General features: G+C 48.4%; 1 protein-coding gene across 11 annotated transcripts in view; it reads left to right on the forward strand.

Moving 5' to 3' along the window:
* The window catches only part of JMJD8 (jumonji domain containing 8), a 284182-nt gene that overhangs the window by 117946 nt on the left and 147795 nt on the right, over positions 1 to 18441 (forward strand). For all 11 annotated transcript variants that reach the window (XM_069647028.1, XM_069647026.1, XM_069647029.1 and 8 more), the window contains exon 6: positions 278 to 346. In XM_069647028.1, coding sequence (XP_069503129.1) covers positions 278 to 346 — 69 coding nt within the window. The remainder of the gene's footprint in view (positions 1 to 277; positions 347 to 18441) is intronic.

An 18441-nucleotide genomic window follows, 5' to 3' on the forward strand; every position in this document is an offset into this window, starting at 1 on the left:
GTGTTAATATTATTCCCTTGTAATAGTTCTTGTATCCCTGAGGTATCTGTCCCCATACAAGATGGTATCTCTGTGCTCAGTTTATTCACTAGCTTTTCCTGCCAGGCTACCTCCATATGCTGCAGAGTAAATAAGTCCCTACGTTCATGTATCAGGATTGAGAGTGGTCAGCTGGGCCGGTCATGGGGAAACCCTATTCTATTCTGTTTCATCAGCCTTGGGTGATTCCTTTATCTGGAATGCTACTATTTGTAACTATGTACTTTCTCTTATGCAGTGGATGTTCCATTCCAGGAATATGTGGAGCACTTACTGAAACCCCAAGATGAAGATACGTTAGGTTGTGGTGAGTACTGGGTCAGATCTCTCTTACCACTATTCTTTGTTGCCCTCCCCTGAGTCTTCTGTCCTGCCCGTCTCTCCACCAACCATGGTACAGTGTACTATTCTCCATCATACTTTGTCCGTTGCATGGTGTTGCTGGCTTGCTGTGACTGCAGAGGACTATAGTTCCTGCTTGTATTGGATTTGCTTGTGTCACTTGCTCTCCTAGTGACAGATTGAGAGTGCTTCTTTTCTCAGCTTTATTGGTCTATCATCGGTCTCTCGCACTGTGGATCCTTTTCCTGTCACTATTTCTCTCTATTCATATAATCAGTGGTTTTTACACCTCCATGATTTCGGATGTTCCCCTGAGTGTATGTCTGTCGTCAGTACTGTTCACTACCCCTCTGTGAGAATGGAAGGGTTTCATTATTGGAGACTGGGGCCCTGCATTTACATCAATTCCCCTCTGGAGAATTGGTACAGATTGACTCAGTGACCAGTGCTTCAAGTGCTTCTATTGCCACAGTCCCTCTCTGGGGAATATACAAAGGGTTGCAGGTTCAATTGCTTCTATTTGCTGATATGTCACTGTCCCTCACTAGAGCATATGTGGAGTATTTCATACCCCCAGCACTTCCCACTCCTACGTCATTGTCCTTCTTTGGGGTACACCTAGAGAGATTCAGTCCGCTGCACTTCCTCTTTTTTGGAGAGTGTGCAGAAATATAGCTTCAGTCCCCAATGCGTGCAATATTTCTGAAGTTTCTGATTTCAATGGCAGTCTTAGACTTGTCCACATTTAGAGATAGAAGTATAGAGTGAGAAAGGGTCCAGAATAAGGAGTCTGACACAAAGGTGGCATATTTGTAGCTATAGACTTTTATTAATAAAAATAAAGCAAGAGAAAACCTATCTTTCCCTATTTCTAAGAGGGCTTTCCCTGCCTCAACTAAAGATCTAAGGTGACTGTCAGGATGTCTGTTAAAGTAAAAGCGTCTACCGTCCTGTGTCAAGAAAAACCTACTTCAGGCCCTTACACTACACTAATAAATAAAGCAGCACTGTGCTGATCCCAAGAGAATGCCTCCCTTTTCCTGGGTTATGGTAAAAGTTCCACGCAATGGCCCTCATTACGAGTTTCCTGGTATCCCCCCGGTGATTCCGGCGGGATACCTGTAAACTGCTGCTACTGTCTCCGCCGCCTAGGATAATACAGGTGGCAGAGACTGTGGTAAGTGCCCATTCCATGGAGTGCCGCTGGACTCCATGGGATGGGATTTCCGGAATCAGCGGGCACTGGTTGTACCGGTGCTGATGATTCTGGAATTTATTTGCCGGTAGGTGCCTGAACTACCTACTGGAAGATCACTGCCCCCACTGGAAAACTTGTATTTCCCCGGTCTGGAAAATGCAGGTGCCGGAATTACCGGCATTCTTTCCAGACGGGGAAGTTGTAATGACCCTAGGTGGCCCAGGAGAATTCCTCCCTTCTCCTGCCATTCAGTCTCAAAGAACCTGGCGGAATAACTCCCTTCCGCAGGTCACAAAGTTCCAAATAAAATTCCAAATAATAGGCCTGGTGGTACGATTACCTTCCCTAGGTCACAAAATTCCAAATAAAACATAGTGTTCCCTTATTGGGCCAGGAGAATGTCTTAATTCTCCTGGCATTCAGTTTCAAAATAACCTGGTGGAATGACTCTCATCCCCAGGTCAGAAGGTTCCAAAATAACAGTTACTTCATAAGCCAGGAGGAGAATGCCTCCCTTCCCCTGGCATTTGGTCTCAGTCTCCAATTAGCCTGGGAGAAGGACTCCCTTCCCGAGGAGTGTTGTCCTTCCTCCCGGTCCACGTTACCAGGAGCATGACTCCCTTCTCCTGGTAGTTATGACACTATCTCCTGCAACCAGGGGGAATGGCTCTCTTCCCCTGGTCCTCTCCTTATTAGGTTTCACACTTTCAACACCCAACTATGAGTGTTGGGATGGTCTGCGACCCTGTTTTCTCTCTTCTACATTGGTTTGGCCCGCTTGGTCCACTTCCCCGCCAAGTACTGCCACTTCGTATTGCGCTCTTGGTTTGGGTCCTCAACCCTTATTACTCTTCTTCTTTGGTTTGGCCCACTCAGTTTACTTCCCTGCTAAGTACTGCCACGTGGAATATGATTCGTATCACTCTCTTGGGTTGGGTCCTCGACCCCAGTTTCTCTCCCCATCTCTTTATGCCCCCTTGCTGCCTCGCTTGCCAAGTACTGACACAGTGACACTTTTGCACTTTATAACTATTTTTACCAATTCAGGGTTTTTAAATGTTTGACTTTATTTGACGTTGTTTTATATGTTTGTAACTGTACCTTCATAGAAAACTGGTGGGTGATTTTGTATTTATTTACTGATGATTAAATATTTCAAGCTAAGAAGTTGGTCTTATAAGTGTCTTACTCTACCCATACCAGCAGTCGAGGTGGGTTTCCTATATACAGAGATTATTCACATTCATGAATATTGACGTTGTGCTTTTCTCACTTTCAGTTCTCTCTTTTCCAGGATACGTTATCTCACATTTCTTTACATACATGCAGTTCCAGTTTATCAAGGAATTCATATTTCCCTTAGCCTCCCCTTCAGGTAATTGTATTGTTTTCTTTCTCAGACTGTTAAAGTTCAATTTCCACAAACTTCCTCTCACAGCTTTCTCGCTATCACTGAGACGAATTAGCCAGTTTAATGTTTGTTTGGGATCTTCCCGTCCCTCCCCGGTTTCCCGTTACCTTCCTCTTTATTGGAAAACCTCTCTGGGTTTTTTACAGGCTTTACGTCGGCTTTGCTTCTTCACCGCACATCCATTCCACATTCCTCCGCATCTCTCACATTTACTCTTCGTTCATCCGCTCGGTGACTCGGTAGGGTAACAGGGAGCCGTACAGCTTGCTGCGGCTGCCCCGAGGCGATATAGGCACTGTTGTATGGGGTTGTTGCCCACCACGATTCTCCTGTGGTCATGCCACCACCACGTCTCAAGCCTCCATCGCCTTGCACCTTCACAGGCTCTCAGCTTCGTAAGCCCAACTCGGCTTGTTCCTTCTCAGTCTTGCATAAACCATAGGTTCTCAGTGTTCTCCTTGCTACCTCACAGCAAGTTTGTATCTCCCGGAATCCGCGTCTCGTTGCTGATTCAGATCCTCACTGCGTCACGTAACCCGGGGACCTCTCCTGCAAGGCAACAACTTCTTCTCTCGCTTCTCATCCCTTTTCTCACTTCAAGTCTGGCGAGTCTTCATAACAAGTGCCCCAAAATCAACATCACCTTCCCTGCCCACCATTGCTCGGAGGATGCGCAACCTCACTGGTGACAACCTACTCCCCCTTTTCAACCAACCTCCTCCCCCTCTCCCTGACACAGATGCCCTGGTAACCCACTACAGCACCTTGCTCACTACTGCTGTCAACTCCCTAGCCCCATCAAAGCCTGTAAAGCTAAAATCTCGGCATGACAGCTCTTGGTTTGCCAAAGACCTGTGCTCAATCCGAGCCAGAAAACAAGCAGCTGAAGCTGTATGGCAAATAGACCCTACACCTAAGAACAAAAACACTTTCGCTAACATCTCTTGAACCTATAGGCATGCCATCCGCACCACTAAAGTTGCTTCCTATAACAACAGGATTGCCACAGCTTTCTCTAGCTCACACAAGTTTTTTGGCATTCTCTGGAAATTAGAATCCCTGATTACGCCTCCCTCCACCACTGTACAAAACGCACTGACGGGAAAAATCTCCAATTTACAAACTAAAATAACCTGGGCAGATGCAATCTGAACTGGCCCTTTGGACCAGTTACAGCCTTTCACCTTCAACCCTATCTCCATTGCCGTCCTGGCTACCATAATAAAAGGTCTTAAACCCTCTATGTGCAAAGGCGATATCTGCCCTGCATCCCTAATAAAAGAATTCACTGAACCCCTGCTTCCCCTCATCGCTGCCATCATCAACTCCTCCTTTGAAGCCTGCCACGTTCCTGTCTCACTGAAAGAATCTTGGGTTTCCACCCTGCTTAAAAAGGCATCACAGGACCCCTCCATTCTGACCAACTACAGACCTATAAACACTGTCCCTTTTCTACTGAAAATTATTGACAGAGTGGCCTAACTCCAAATCCAAAGGTTCCTGGAATGCCACCATATTCTCAGCTCCCGACAGTCTGGTCCCCCCCAAGACATGGTACCAAAACCACCCTCCTGGACTTAAAAAACCAACTTGACGACTTGAACGACGCTGGCAAAATCTTGCTCCACTTGCTTATTGTACTCTCGGCCGCCTTTGATCTTGTCAACCACCAGACTCTTTGCCACCACCTTACCTCCTCAGCTGACGTTTCTGTCGCAGCTGCCAAATGGATCTCCTACTTCCTCACAGGCAGAACATCTAGAGTCTTCACAGGCGAAGCCTCCGCACCTCCCACACCTACCGCCTGCGGTGTCCCACAAGGCTCTTGTGTCTCCCCCACCCTCTATAACATCTACACTAAACCCCTATTTAACTACCGGGACTCCCTTGGCATCTCCTCCACAAACTATTCAAATGATACTCAGATTCTGGTCCCCTTCTTTGGTGACCAAGGCCACGACAGCCTCAAAGTTAACACGATCTATAAAAGAGTTGAAACCTGGATGGCCTACCCACTCCTTATGTCTGAATGACGATAAAACGGAGCGCCTCCTGGTGGGTACACCCGGCTAGCTCACCAAACTGGCCCCTGCACACAACTCCTTCAATATCGATGGCCATGCCATCCCAGTAGCTTCTGCCATCAAATCTTTGGGAGTCTACTTGGATGCCACCCTTAATATGTATTTATTTGTATTTGTATTTATTGATTTATAGAGTGCCTTACACCAAAGCGCTGGTCAAGGCAGGTCAACCACATTGCCTCAACCTCTGCTTATGCCACCAAGCTCATCCACACAAGCAAACCCTTTCTCTCTGTTGATAACCGCCTCATAGTCGCTTTTGCCCTTATTGGCTCAAAACTCGAGTATTGCAACACCCTCCTTTGTGGAACACCAGAAAAGAAGCTACAAATTGTACAAAACAATGCCATCTGAGCGGCAGTAGACCGAAGGAAACATGACCACATCTCTGATGCCAGAAGAGCCACTCACTGGCTACCTGTCAGGGAAATTATCAAATTCAAAGTCCTTTCCATCTCACACTGCTGCCTCTCGAATAATGCACCTCCCTACTTTGCTCATATGCTAAAAAGATACTCACTGGCCAGACCTCTACTTTCTTCAAACAGCCACCTCCTAGCCGTATCCAGTGTTCGTCAGAAGGGGGATCTAGCTTCCCCTCCTGTGCAGCTAGCCTTTGGAACAATTTACCACTCACCTTGCGAGCCGACCCCTCCCACGTCTCGTTCCGAAAGAACCTCAAAACTCACCTGTTTTGTTAAATTGTTTTACCCTGCCTAATTTATTTCTCCTGTACTCTGCCTTACTCATATTTCCTGTAACTAACGCCTAGATACCAGTGGATTGGATACTTCGGTTTAAAGAGACAGTTTCTTTTTCTTCCAAATAACAGCATCTAAATTCAGGGTTTTGATAGACAGTCCCATATATGCCATCATGTTTTCTGGTGTAGGGAGTTCCTCACAGAAATGGCAGTCCGTTTCCCCAAAGGGGGAGTCTCTCCCAGTGAGGTCTGTGAGAAACCTGAAGGTGTCTCACCCGCTAGTCCCTGGAGATCTGTCATCCAGGTGGCCAGAACACGGCCATGGCTATTGGATCCAGTTCCTGGGGGAGGACCAGTGCGGGAGGATCACTTGGATGAGGGGTCTTCAGAGAGTGGAAGTGGGACACCATAGGTTGAGATGCGGTACCCCCTTCCTTTAACACCTTTTCCCCATGCTACCCTGTAGGATACTTAGAAGCTCTACCCCCCACCTTTTCCGACACAAACACTTTCTTACACTGTAACAGACAACGGACTAGCACCAGAGCCGTTAACTGACATGTCCCAAAGCACAGGTCAGGCAAAGTCAGGCAATTGACAATAACCACGCACACCTGACAACCCTTTACCTTCCCCACAGGGATAAAAGGCATAGCACGAGAGCACACTACGAGCAAGGCCAAACGCACAAGGAAACCGCTACATTGAACCGGCAGTTCAAACGGAGGAGAAAGGTGGCGAGACCAGGAGGTCCGACGAAGGGGGACCTGCCATTGTCCTTTTCAACTCAGAACTGCGAAGCCTCGGAAAAAGAAATTACAAGACTGGTAGGCATAGCTCAAGTGTGGCGAAACAGATGTCAACGGTGCACGGGGCCTCCCGCATTGATGACACAGGCAGGGAGGCATGCTGGCTACCCTGGTACCATTCTTGACTCCAGCAGCAAGCCAAGCCAAGTGGACCCAACACAATCAGCGAGTCGGAGTAAGCTGATAGGAAACTGAACTGTGTTTGAGCCCAAGGTTGCAAGTGGCAAAATTAGATGAACGCAAGAACTTGAGAATAAAGAACTTCTGTGTGTTTGAACATTTTAGAAAGCCAAGAGAAGGGCCAGCTGCAGAGTGGTCAGGCCTGTAGGAGTGCTCATTCGAAGGACTCTTGCTGGTCCCTTTTGTATTGAAACTGTAAGTACATGAAGGCCCTAGGAAAGGGCAGTGTGATTTGCCAGAGTGGTTCTACAAGTGTCTCATTAAATCTCTTGTACAATCAAACGTCTCTGACCCATTGCCAAGAGAAAGCTAGGGGAAGGGAACCCCCGCTTTCTGGAGAGAACGTTTTGTGACCAAAAGCAAGTGTGAACCCGATGGAAGGATGTTGAAAGAAAGCTAGGAGAAGGGAACCCAGCTTTCTAGTGAGATGAGCAACTCATGAACTTTGTTAGAAACTCATGAACTGTGTTAAAGATGGCTATGTGAACCCGGCGGAGGAAGCCAAGGAAAAAACTAAGACAAGTGAATCCTGTATCGTGATAAAGCAAACTGAACATTGTGTCGACAAGAGTGAACCCGGGCCGAGGGTTTACCGCAGTGAGAAGTTGTTTTAAAAGACATTAAGCCTCTTGAATATTGCAAGCTTCATTTGAAAGGCCATAGTGAACCCGACGGAGGGAGGCCCAGGTTGCAAGAAGTATCCGCGCCCGGTGGAGGTAGATCCCAGGGTTGAAGAGCAATCGGCCAAGGTGCAAGATTACCAAAGGAGCTTTTGTTTGTTGTTTTGGTCCATCAGGCCTTGTAGGGCAAAATACTTTGTGGGGATTCTGTGTCCTCTGGATGGTGCCAATAGAGGACGGGGGCGTGATGACAAGGCGGTGGGCGTAGAGTGCATGGGTGAGATGCTAGACAGGGGGAGCAATCTGGGGGCATCTGCCTCACTGGGGCAGCTGCAGCGGTTGAGCCAGTGGTGGCATGCTCAGGTGCTGTTGTGTCAGAGGGTGCAGTGGCCTGGTCCTATGCCTGCATGTTGTCAGCACATGGGTGGATGCGTTGCACATCACACTCCCCAAAAGTGGTGGGGAGTGGCTTGGTGGTGGGTGGTCCAGCAGCCTCCGACATGACCGGAGTTGGGGTCACAGCCATGACAGGTGTGCCTGTGCCCCCAAAGGTGGCAGCCGCAGTACTTTTGACAGGGGGGGCACTTCCCTTCCTGGGTGCACCATATGCTAGACCCTTTTTGCCACTTCCCGGGGCAGGTGTGCCGGATGTGCAGCTGTCTTCAATGGGGTCCTGGGTGTCTTGTGTGCCTGTTGGGAGATAGGAAACTGTGCATTAATAACTTTGTTGCAATGTTGTAGGGTGTGGTCTCATGTAGTGTTCTATGTACTATGGGGTCACAGGGTGTGATGGCCCCATGGGGCCTTCGTGTGGCAGACAGTATGATGGTTTACTGGCTTGATGGTTGGGTGTGCATTTGGACAGTCAGGAATGTGTGCCTTGCCTGGACTGTGGTGTCATGTGCTTCATGGTTTTGCAAGGTAATGGGTGTCCATGTAGGGATACCCAATGTTGTTTGTGATACCTGTTCTACTGTCAGCTGAGGAATGCCCTGCTAGCTGTGGTGCTGTGAGTGCAAATTTAGTGGGACACAATCTTCATGGAGACCTTGCTGCTACTGGTCTGTTGCACTTCCTGTCTGTTTGAGCTAGACGTCTAGAGGTGTTGATTTTGGGCCATATGTTACGTGTGTAGCAGCTGTTTGGCTGATGTCTGTGTTACGCTCACCTGGTTCCCACGGGGGCGTCGACCGGAACTGGGCCGCTGTTGTTTCCACCAGCGTGACGTGTAGCGCCGAGATGACTGACTGGACTGGCCCGCTCAGCCTAGTTTGTCTGGCTCGCAGGAATATTCTTCTGCAAAGGAGAAGGGGGAATTAACCACCCGTGGAATTGAGTGTCAACCCACCTTCCCCACTCCCGTTGTCTTCCCACAGATCACTCTTGATGTCCCCTCCTTAGTCTCACCTGATGGTTTGGAAGGATGAGCTCTCCATCCTGCGTCGACCGCAGGGGCGCGTTGATGACCAGTTACTTCACTGGCGTAGAGGAATTGGTGAGTTCCAGTATTGACTCTAAAGTCCAATTGTTCATAAGAGTTCAAATGTCTGATCTTCACTCTGTCCGATTCCTTGCAGGCTGCCGATTAATCCACTCGAAGATTTCCAAATGGCAATTGGTAAGATTCAGGTAAGTCTATTGTGGTTTCCCATTAGGGGCCGGGGTACGGCGATGAAGCAGAGTTGACTGTGTCGACCCGAGATGAGGTGAGTATCCCCCGTGGTAAATCAGGTAAGTCCTTGGGGTAGCTTGTATAGCCTTAGAGAGTCCCCTTGCTCACCTTGCTGTCTTTGTTTCCTTAGGTGTCGGTAGGCGGCCGCGAGATGGAGAGAGCGTGATGGAATGCTGAAGTACCACTAAGCAGGTGAGTTCAGCACGGCGCCGTAGGAATGCGAAGCGATGCTTCAAAGACTTCTGTCTTTCAGCTCCGTGGCGAGATGGTTTCAGGATTCAGGTAAGGATTAAAGTTAAAACTCCTGTTCTAACCTTTATCCTTCTTTTCTTCTTGTTTCAGGAGTCCCAGGACTGAAGCGGGCGTGGCTGAAGACTGGAGCTGCTGAAAACACGGTGAGCGTTACGCTGCAGCAAGCAGAATAACGCGAAGCACGTGTGGCTGTCCGGGCGTGGTTTAAATAGCCTTGGAAGAAGTTCCAGGTAAGTATTCTTCCACAGCCCCACCCAAGTAACAAAATAGTCCCTTCAGTAAAATAGTCCCTCCTAAGCCTCATTTGGCTTGAGTCTTCATGCAGCATGGTCTGTCTCAGGTGAGTATGCAGCATGGTCTGCTTCAGGTAAGTTATCAATAATGAGCCTGGCGCCCATGGCGCCAGGACTGACTTTATCTTTATGAGCCTGGCGCCATAGGCGCCAGGACTGCACCCAAACAGCCCCTAACTGGGGCTTTTGGGCATGCTCCAAGTGGCATGATGCCTGTTTCCGGGGCTGCTGGGCCTGGTCTGGTCTTCCGGGGGCAGGCATCATGACAGCCTGTCCATGGGTGCTCAGCATGCTGGCAAGAGGTGGTGGCGATGTAACATGTGATTGGGTGACTGTCCATGATACTTGCTGTTCCATGGAAATTGGGTGTGCGAAGCAGTGTGTCTGGTGTGAGTCGTGAGGACAGATCGCTGCTGAAAACACACTTCACTCTGCAGTCCTCTTTTGATCCCTACTGATTTCTACTGAACCAGAAAGGACTTCCTACTTAAACACCGCGCAGGCGCGCGGAGCGCGGCGCGGTGTGCGAAGCAGTGTGTCTAGTGTCCGGTGCCAGGTGACGAGATAAGCAGCCCTTCGCGGCAAGGGCCGTGCGTTCAACCTCAAGAATCCACTCTGACTCTTACGGCAATTCCACTTACAGTCAAGCCTTTCCTCATGGCGCCTCTTTCACCAACCGGAGACGACATAAGCCGTCGTCTGCGGAGCAGCAAATCATTCCAAGAACAGCTAGAACCACAAGACACCCAGGATCCTAGGGAACTGAGGGAGGGAAAAAGTCGCAAAACAGGAAAAGGTTCCTCCGTGCCATCAACGTCGACCCCGACTGAATACATCAAAAACCCCATCCCCTCCGCTCTCACAAAGTTACTGCAACTTCTGAAAGAGTTCTCCCAGCCCTTAAACCCACATCCACAAGCGGACATTGAGGCCATTGTGGCCCTCGAGGGGGAGAGCTTAACCACCATCGAGCCCCCTTCAGCGTTGCCTGTGACTGTGGCGGCGGGGGTAGAAAACTTGCAAGAGGCCGTTACAAAGAAGCTCACCCCAGCGGTTGTATCTTCGAGTCCATTAGGATCACCTTCGCGCAAAGCACCCGGCAGTCCCACCGTCTTGACGAGTGAGTCCTCGCCGGAGACTGTCGGAGGACAGTCAAGGCTGGGCTCTGAACGGCTGGGTGCGGTGTGCACGACTCGACCCACCGCTGATGCTACGCCTCTCAGGCCTCCCTTAGAAGCACTGCGCTTCCATGCAGTAACTCGGGAGAACATTTCAAGTAACGTAAGCTCAAGCGCTCAGCCGCCAGCCCCGCCAGCCGAAGGGAAAGTGACTACAGCCCAAATTCACCAAAGTAAATTCACACATGGAAAGCAACAAAAGCGGCCAAAGCAAAGCAAGCAGTTAAATCCACAAGCTACCGCTAAGAGAAACATTTCCAACGACTCATGGGATACGGAAAACGAGGAGCAAACCCATTCGCCAAACGACTCAGTGTTCGAAGTATCTCACGGGTCATCCTCCTTCCATCAGACGGCGGCCGCTGAAGCAAATGAGCCGACAGGCCAAAATTCACCTGGGAAAGTCCCAAAGTCCGGTGTGTGCCCACCGCACGCCACCTCTACGCAAAGCCCAAACTCCGCCCTGGTTGTGGATCTCCCTCCAGCCTTAGGTGAGACTCAGTCGACTCTTCAGGGCCCCCAAACTAGAGCGCCACGACACCCAAACCAGGCCTCAAAGACTTTGTTCACAAAAGTGACCACAAAAACAAGATCTACATCCGAAAAAACATTTACCAAGAAACATCGGAAACTAGTCTCAAAAACTCAGGGGGGCTCAAAATGTCTACCAGCTCCCCTGATAACTGCATCTCTAAAAGAATACTTCATAACACAACACAGAAGAAAAGTAGACCAAGACCCTGAGTTGTCCGACGCAGAAATCCTGGAGGCTATCCAAGACTCGCCCCAAAGATCCAAAGCACGAAAAACGGACCTGACCCCGCAGGGCTCGCGGTTAAGCCCAAAACCTCAACCGCAACGTGGCCCAACTACGGACAGGATCGTGGTGACTGATAGCTCAGTGGCACAAAAAAACAGCAAACATAAAAAAACCGAGAGCGGCCAAAACAGAACAGATATTGGATCTCAAAACACCGAACCATCACACGACAACTCTGACACTGAACCCGCGCCGGAAGTCGAAAAGAATCACACTCCAAATACCCTGACAAGAGACAGGTGTATTCCAGATCCTAGAAATCGCCAGACCATGGACCACTACGCATGGACTCGGCCACACATTCAGGGAAACCCTAGCAGACTCTCAGGAGAATTCCCTCTCATCAATCAAGGAGAAACGACACCAGCAGAAAAAAGATCCTCGGAAAGATTGTCCCAGCCTTCTACGGACAGAGGCCTAAAAACTCCAACAAAACCACGTCGCTCAAGTGAAATTCCACTTACGGCAGACAAGGAGACACCATCAACAAAAAAAAATAGATCTTCTATCCATCATGTCGGCATTCCCGATAGCCCTAAATCTCGACAAAGCACTCTTCACTAATATCACCAGCGGACCCTGCAGTCTAGTCGGCAAGAAGCGCAAATCAAATAAAGGAGAGGAACCTTTCAAACACTCTTCTATGCACACAAGTTAAGTCGACAGGAGAAAAGCCACCGCAGGGCCCCAACCCTAAAGTCTACATGTCTCATAATCAAAGGGGGAATAACAGTCCCAAAACAGCAAAAACCCAAATCAAGGTAGGCCCCGCGGTGGTCCTGATAACAAACGATGACCATGACCTTTCCTTGGACCTGGCCGAAACATCCCAGCACCTAGATGCCGAAGAATCTACTCCTGCTTCATCGACAAATCCAGTGATAGTAACTAAGACAGTCCCTGATCTTGGCAAGGAACAAGTGGCACCTACCCCTCGGGACGAAGAAAAACGAACAGTCGAAAAGTCAGTGGCTCGCACTCAAAGGCCGCGCTCAAACTCTCCAAGTGCTGCTTTAGAAGCCCTCAAAAACCTAAAGAAAACCGAAAATCACAGACCTGATCGGAAACTCGAACCGAGATTAGGACAAAACCATCGACACGATAGTCACCGAGTTCACTCTTTCAAGAAGTCCATGAGAACTAGTGAGGCGGAAGTCGAAATAAACTCCAAACTGGCTGACTTGTTGCTTTTCAAATTGGAACAAACCTCAGCTAAAGACAGCTACCTGGTACTAAATCGAAGAACAGTATTGAGAATACTGGGAAAAATCGACAAGCTCAAACACATAACTTCTGACGACTTCATACCCATCAAGCCTTATCATCGGGAGCACAAAGCAAAAGCATATCTCCACATAAGAAACAAGGCGGTAAGTGAAATCACCTCCGAAGTAACGAAAGACCTTCACTGCATAGGTCTAAAAATACAACAACTGCAGAAGCCCAAAACAGTCCAGGTGGGTGGCGACAGGGCAAGGAGGGGGCCCTCGAGCCATCGCCGCGATAAGCGCTCCCCATCAAGAGACTACAGACGGACAGACGCCAGAAAGAGACGGGAAGTGGAGGGGGTCAAACTCCACGACGATCGCTTAAAAAAGTGAAATCATGAAAATTATGCATCGTCCACCTCCTCTCACAGACTTGCTGAGAGCACCCAGGAGAGACTTTGGACAGAAGCAAAGGTGACCCCACCGAAGAGGGAGTCGACAAACACCTGCCTCAAATCCATGGAAGTGGATTGCTGACACTTTCTCACGAAATCAAAGGAAATAGCAGCGACCGTTGTGTTCCACTGATACCAAGAGGCTGTCTGAGAACTCAATGACCCAGCTCAAAGAAAGTGCCCTCACAATGGCATCATGGAACACCAGAGGATACCGCCACCTAACCAGACCAAGTGACATAAATCTGGGCGCATTCGACTTGATCTGTTTGCAAAAAACTTGGCTCCTGGACAAACCAGCCTTGGACGGGTTTGAAATTGAAGTCTCACCAGATACAAGTTCCACGGTGGGCTGACCATCAGCGGGCCTGCTGACTGCCATCCGTGTGGGGTCAGGGATCGCCCCAAAGGGTAAAATCGCAGAGGGCTACGGCATGCTTGCTTCACTATCCACATGGCTTCACCACGACCATGGCCAAGACTCCTGGGTAAACACCGATTTAGCCATAATCAACTTATACTGGAACCCGGCGAGAACAACCACGAAAGATTTCTGCACCACGACAGCAAATATTATCAACGAAATTACAATCGACCGGAAGGTTCCAAACATCATAATATGCGGAGACCTGAACGCCAATTGTGAGGCAGATACTAGGAAGGGTAAAGCACACAAGCCACAATTGCACAATTGCTGGCCGACGAAAGAGGCCGCGCATGGTCTAATTTAATGAAATCAAGAAAATTCCACAACGCGGCAGCTATACGAGACAGCGGTACCCAAGTACCAACCTGGGAAAGGGCCGGATCCGTTGCTACCTTAGATTACATCTTCATCACGGAAGGCCTGATCCCATACTTCGTGGACTGCACAGTCATAAAAACAATCGAAAGTGACCACAATCTCCTGCAGATGTCTTGGGATGGAGCGTTACTGAAAAGACCTCAGTACTCACCCGACATAGAATCAAACAAGCAACAAAATCAACTCTGACTAACATCGGAAAACATAAGATCCTTCCAGGCCAACCTAAGCAAGAAACATGGTCAAAACAGCTCGGAAGAAGCGAGACCCGAGTACACGTCTCTATTAGCTGCCCACAAAGTGAGTTTTACTGGCAAAACACGAAACCATCCAACCCACATCCACACGTTCAACAACGCGGTCGTTGGAAAGCGATTAGAGGTGAGAAAGTTAAAAAAACTAGCAGTGAAAATGGAAACCACAGACGCTTGGACTACATACTACATGTCAGTCAGGTCCTACAAAACTTGGCTAAAGCAACAACGGCAGACCATGTACCAGAATGACGCGGAAGCCATGCTACGTGCCTGGGCATCAAGAAACATCAGAGACTTCTGGACACTCCTTAAGAGCGTAAACGGCCAGACCGCTCCACTGATCTCAAACTCTGTATCTGAACAAAACTGGATCGCACACTTCACAGATCTTTACCATTCTCCTCAAACCTCAGCTAAAACGATCCCTCCCACGACCACGGAACCATGGATCAAATTGGACAATGTGAAAGACATCTCCAGAACAATTGCCGTCTTAAAATCGTCCAGGGCTCCCGGACCTGACGGGCTAACTAACTTAGACCTCAAGGAGTACCCCAAAGACTGGGCACACGCAATTGGCAAGCTATTCAAACAGTGCCAACAACAGAAGCAAATTCCGAAAACCTGGACAGAAGCAGTCTTAGTCCCGATTTTCAAGAAAGGGGACAGAGGCTCCCCGGCGAACTATAGACCAATTGTCCTATTAGACATTATCGGCAAGATCTTTGCGTCCCTTCTACTGTTTCACTTCAAAAAATGGGCCAGTAACTCACCCTCAGCTGACAATTTTCAAACTGGATTCCAAAAGGACGCTGGCACAACAATAAATCTGCTAATTCTCAACATCATCAAAGTGAAAGTAAAGAGAGGGGCGCCCAAGGTCTACACGGCGATGGTGGATCTATCTCAAGCCTTCGATATGGTGGATCGAAACAAACTATGGGCAAAGTTAACAGCTTGGAATTGCTCAGGTCCTGTGCTGGAGCCAATAATGGCCCTACATACATCAACATCTCTACGGGTGCGCCTCAGTCGTCAAGGTACCCTCTCAGACCAGATCAACACAGAACGAGCTTTCATCAGTGATTTTCAAGAATCAGAAAAAAAAGTGCGAACTTTTCCACCCAAAGTTGGCACCTATATGATGTCAAGATTGTGGTACGCCAACGACCTGATTCTCATGGATCAGACTGCAATAGGCCTACAAAGGCAACTTACAAACCTAGTGGCATACATGGAAAGCAATAACCTAAAGATCAACAAATCCAAGACCAAAATTCTGATATTCTCAAAAACATCAAAGAAACAACAGGCAAACAGCTCCTGGCATCTCGAAAAGACCAAAATCGAACAAGTCAGTGAATACAAATATTTGGGAATTCAGATTGACAACACTCTTAAAGAAAACTCTCTTCAAAACTCACTCTGGGGAAAAATGATAAATCTAACTGCACAAACACGTGCAGTGGATAAAAGGTTTGGGAAGTTCTCGTGGTTTCCTGCTCTCCAGTTCTACAAATCAAAAGTAGTTCCGGCTATAACCTACGGAATGGCGGCCAACCTAACCCTCCCAGCGGAGTATTGGACCCAGTTGGAGGGATTCCTTTGGAAATCAGTGCTGGGCTTGCCCAAGTCAGCCCCTATGCCAGCGATCCGCCGAGATCTGGGCTTGCCATCTTTAGCCGGGGTGGTGACGCAAAGCGCCACACAGCTCTACAGAAAAATCTTGATGTCCAGCTCACTTCCAATTTTCCAGGTGGTAGCCTCTGAAATCAACAAGGGATCTTGCAAACCTTTAACTGATTGGGTTACCAAAATCCAAGCCAAACTGGAAGAAGTAGCGTGCAATAGAGAAACCCTGATTTCAAACCCAAGACGAGTAAAGACCAAACTCGAGCAACAAGATTGGATTAACACAAACTAAAAAATGCAGCTTTACAAATCTTAAAAGCACCTCCCACCATCACACAACCAGCTGAAGGTCCCTCTCAAATATTGTGAGAAATTACCTGCAAAAGAACTAAGGAAAACATTTATGCGTGCTCAACTAAATCTCCTTCCGACCAGGGAAATTTTGAATACTAGAGCTCTTTCTCCGGTTCCAGACTGCCGTCTGTGTGGAGTTACAGATGAAGTAGAATCTGTGCGCCATCTGCTCATGTCCTGCACAGCGTTATCACACGAAAGGCAAGCATACATGACACCACTTACTTCGCAGGCAACGACACTAGACGAAGAAACTTGTTGGTCCCGTCTGATAGCAGGCGAATCCGTCAGATGGTCCAGTACGACGGCCACATTTCTGTCAGTGGCCCTAAAAAAAGCAAACGCAAAGGCTGACATTTCACCTTTTTTGTCTGTCTGCCTGGCCGCACTACTACGACCGAAACTGTCACCTAACCTATGATCAAACCTACTGTGCGACTAATCTCGATTCGAAAGTGGCGTCCTTACGTAGCTTGTAAACGGCCAAAAACTGCACCAACGCTGAAACTGCTCTTTTGTAAAAACCTAACAGGTTATAAACAAATAAAAAATAAAAATAAATAAATAATTGTGTGTGTCCTACATCAGGGTCTCCTACCTCTCCATGGGGAGTCTGTTATGGGGTTGACACCTTACATCCCTCCTGATGTAATGTGCTGAGTTGTCACTTTGATTGATTATGCATTGCCTGGGCTATTGGTGGTGTTCTGCAATGGGCCCATGATTCACTCATGTGCTCACCAGAGTCTTTGTGACTGCTAGCTCCGACCTCTGCTCTTCCCATACCCTCAAGGCCCACCACATGGAGGATGCTGCTCACAGTATCCTCTCAGGCTGTCAGCTAAAGCGGGGCAACACCAATGGCTGCTGTCTCCCGACGGTGGTTGGAGATGAGGGTGCGGACCCGGCTTTGGAGGTCATTCCACCTCTTGTGCATGTCCTCACAGTCCAGTGAAACGTGTCCTACGACCACCACCTTGTCAGGGTTTCTGCTCAAATGGCGTTCTTATGCTGCTGGGACGTCTTCCGGTTTTGTGACCCATACAGCTCCTCTGTATCTGTTCCGCAAGCACACTAAGCTCCTGCTCTGGGAATTTTGGCTTGCATAGCTGCATTTCAGGCACCTTGCCTTTACCTACTGACATGATTTTCGTTTGTTACGGGGTTGGATGGCACTTCCCTAATGGTGATTGCTCGGTGGTAATGGTAATTCCGCTTGGCAGAATTACCGCAATTTTTTCGTAATGTGTGCCTTTTCCTTGTCACTGGGTATATACGGCTCTCGTTTCCATATACTGGTAGTGCTTGCCCGATGCATCTCATGTTATATTCAAAGGCCTTAATTCCCCCTGTATTGTTAGTTCTACCCCCTTCCTCCAGTTCTGTCAGGATATACGCAGAGTGATCCATCCTCTATGTAATCAATAATTTCCCTTTCTCCCACCACGATCAGACAGGGAGCGTCTATGCCCTGTGTTGTCATTTGGGTGTGAGGTGAAGGCTCTCCTTCGGCCTCAATGTAGGTTTTATAAAAGTACTTAGGTTACTATTTAAACAGTGATCCAGACCCCACGTTAAAACCGAAAATTGCACTGGTGGGGCACCCTGAATATTTGCACTTAGGTGCCAAAGCTCTCCTTGCAATTTTGTCTTTTCCAAAATGAGTGGAACTGTAAAGACTAAACATAGGAGATTTGTGATTACTTTTCTCTTTTCCACTCCGTTTTGGAAAAAGTGTGAATACCTCCCACAATTCATGATTGCTGGAGGCATTTAAAATGGATTTCTTTAGCAGAATCTGCCTGCAGTCGTAGCAATGAGAAAGAGACGCTGGCCTAAAACATCAGGTTGCAGACCCCTGGTTTAGGAGATGCTTACTGACACATCCGGACGTAAAGGCTTCGAGGCTTTCTTTAAAGACACTTGGTGCGCAGGGTCATGGCCAGTACTATGGAAGAAGGAGCATTTGACGGAACATAACGTTCCTGGAGCTATTCCCAATTGTGGGAAGCTTCCAGATTTGGAAAGAGAGACTTAGTAATTAGAAAATCACGCTTTGGTGCGACAACCAGGCTGGCAAACACCTGTTCCGCCAAGTGCCCAGCAGTGCTTGCGTTACTTAGATATTT

Source organism: Ambystoma mexicanum, chromosome 2q, assembly GCF_040938575.1.
Source record: "Ambystoma mexicanum isolate Mex_15411 chromosome 2q, UKY_AmexF1_1, whole genome shotgun sequence".
Taxonomy (NCBI): domain Eukaryota; kingdom Metazoa; phylum Chordata; class Amphibia; order Caudata; family Ambystomatidae; genus Ambystoma; species Ambystoma mexicanum.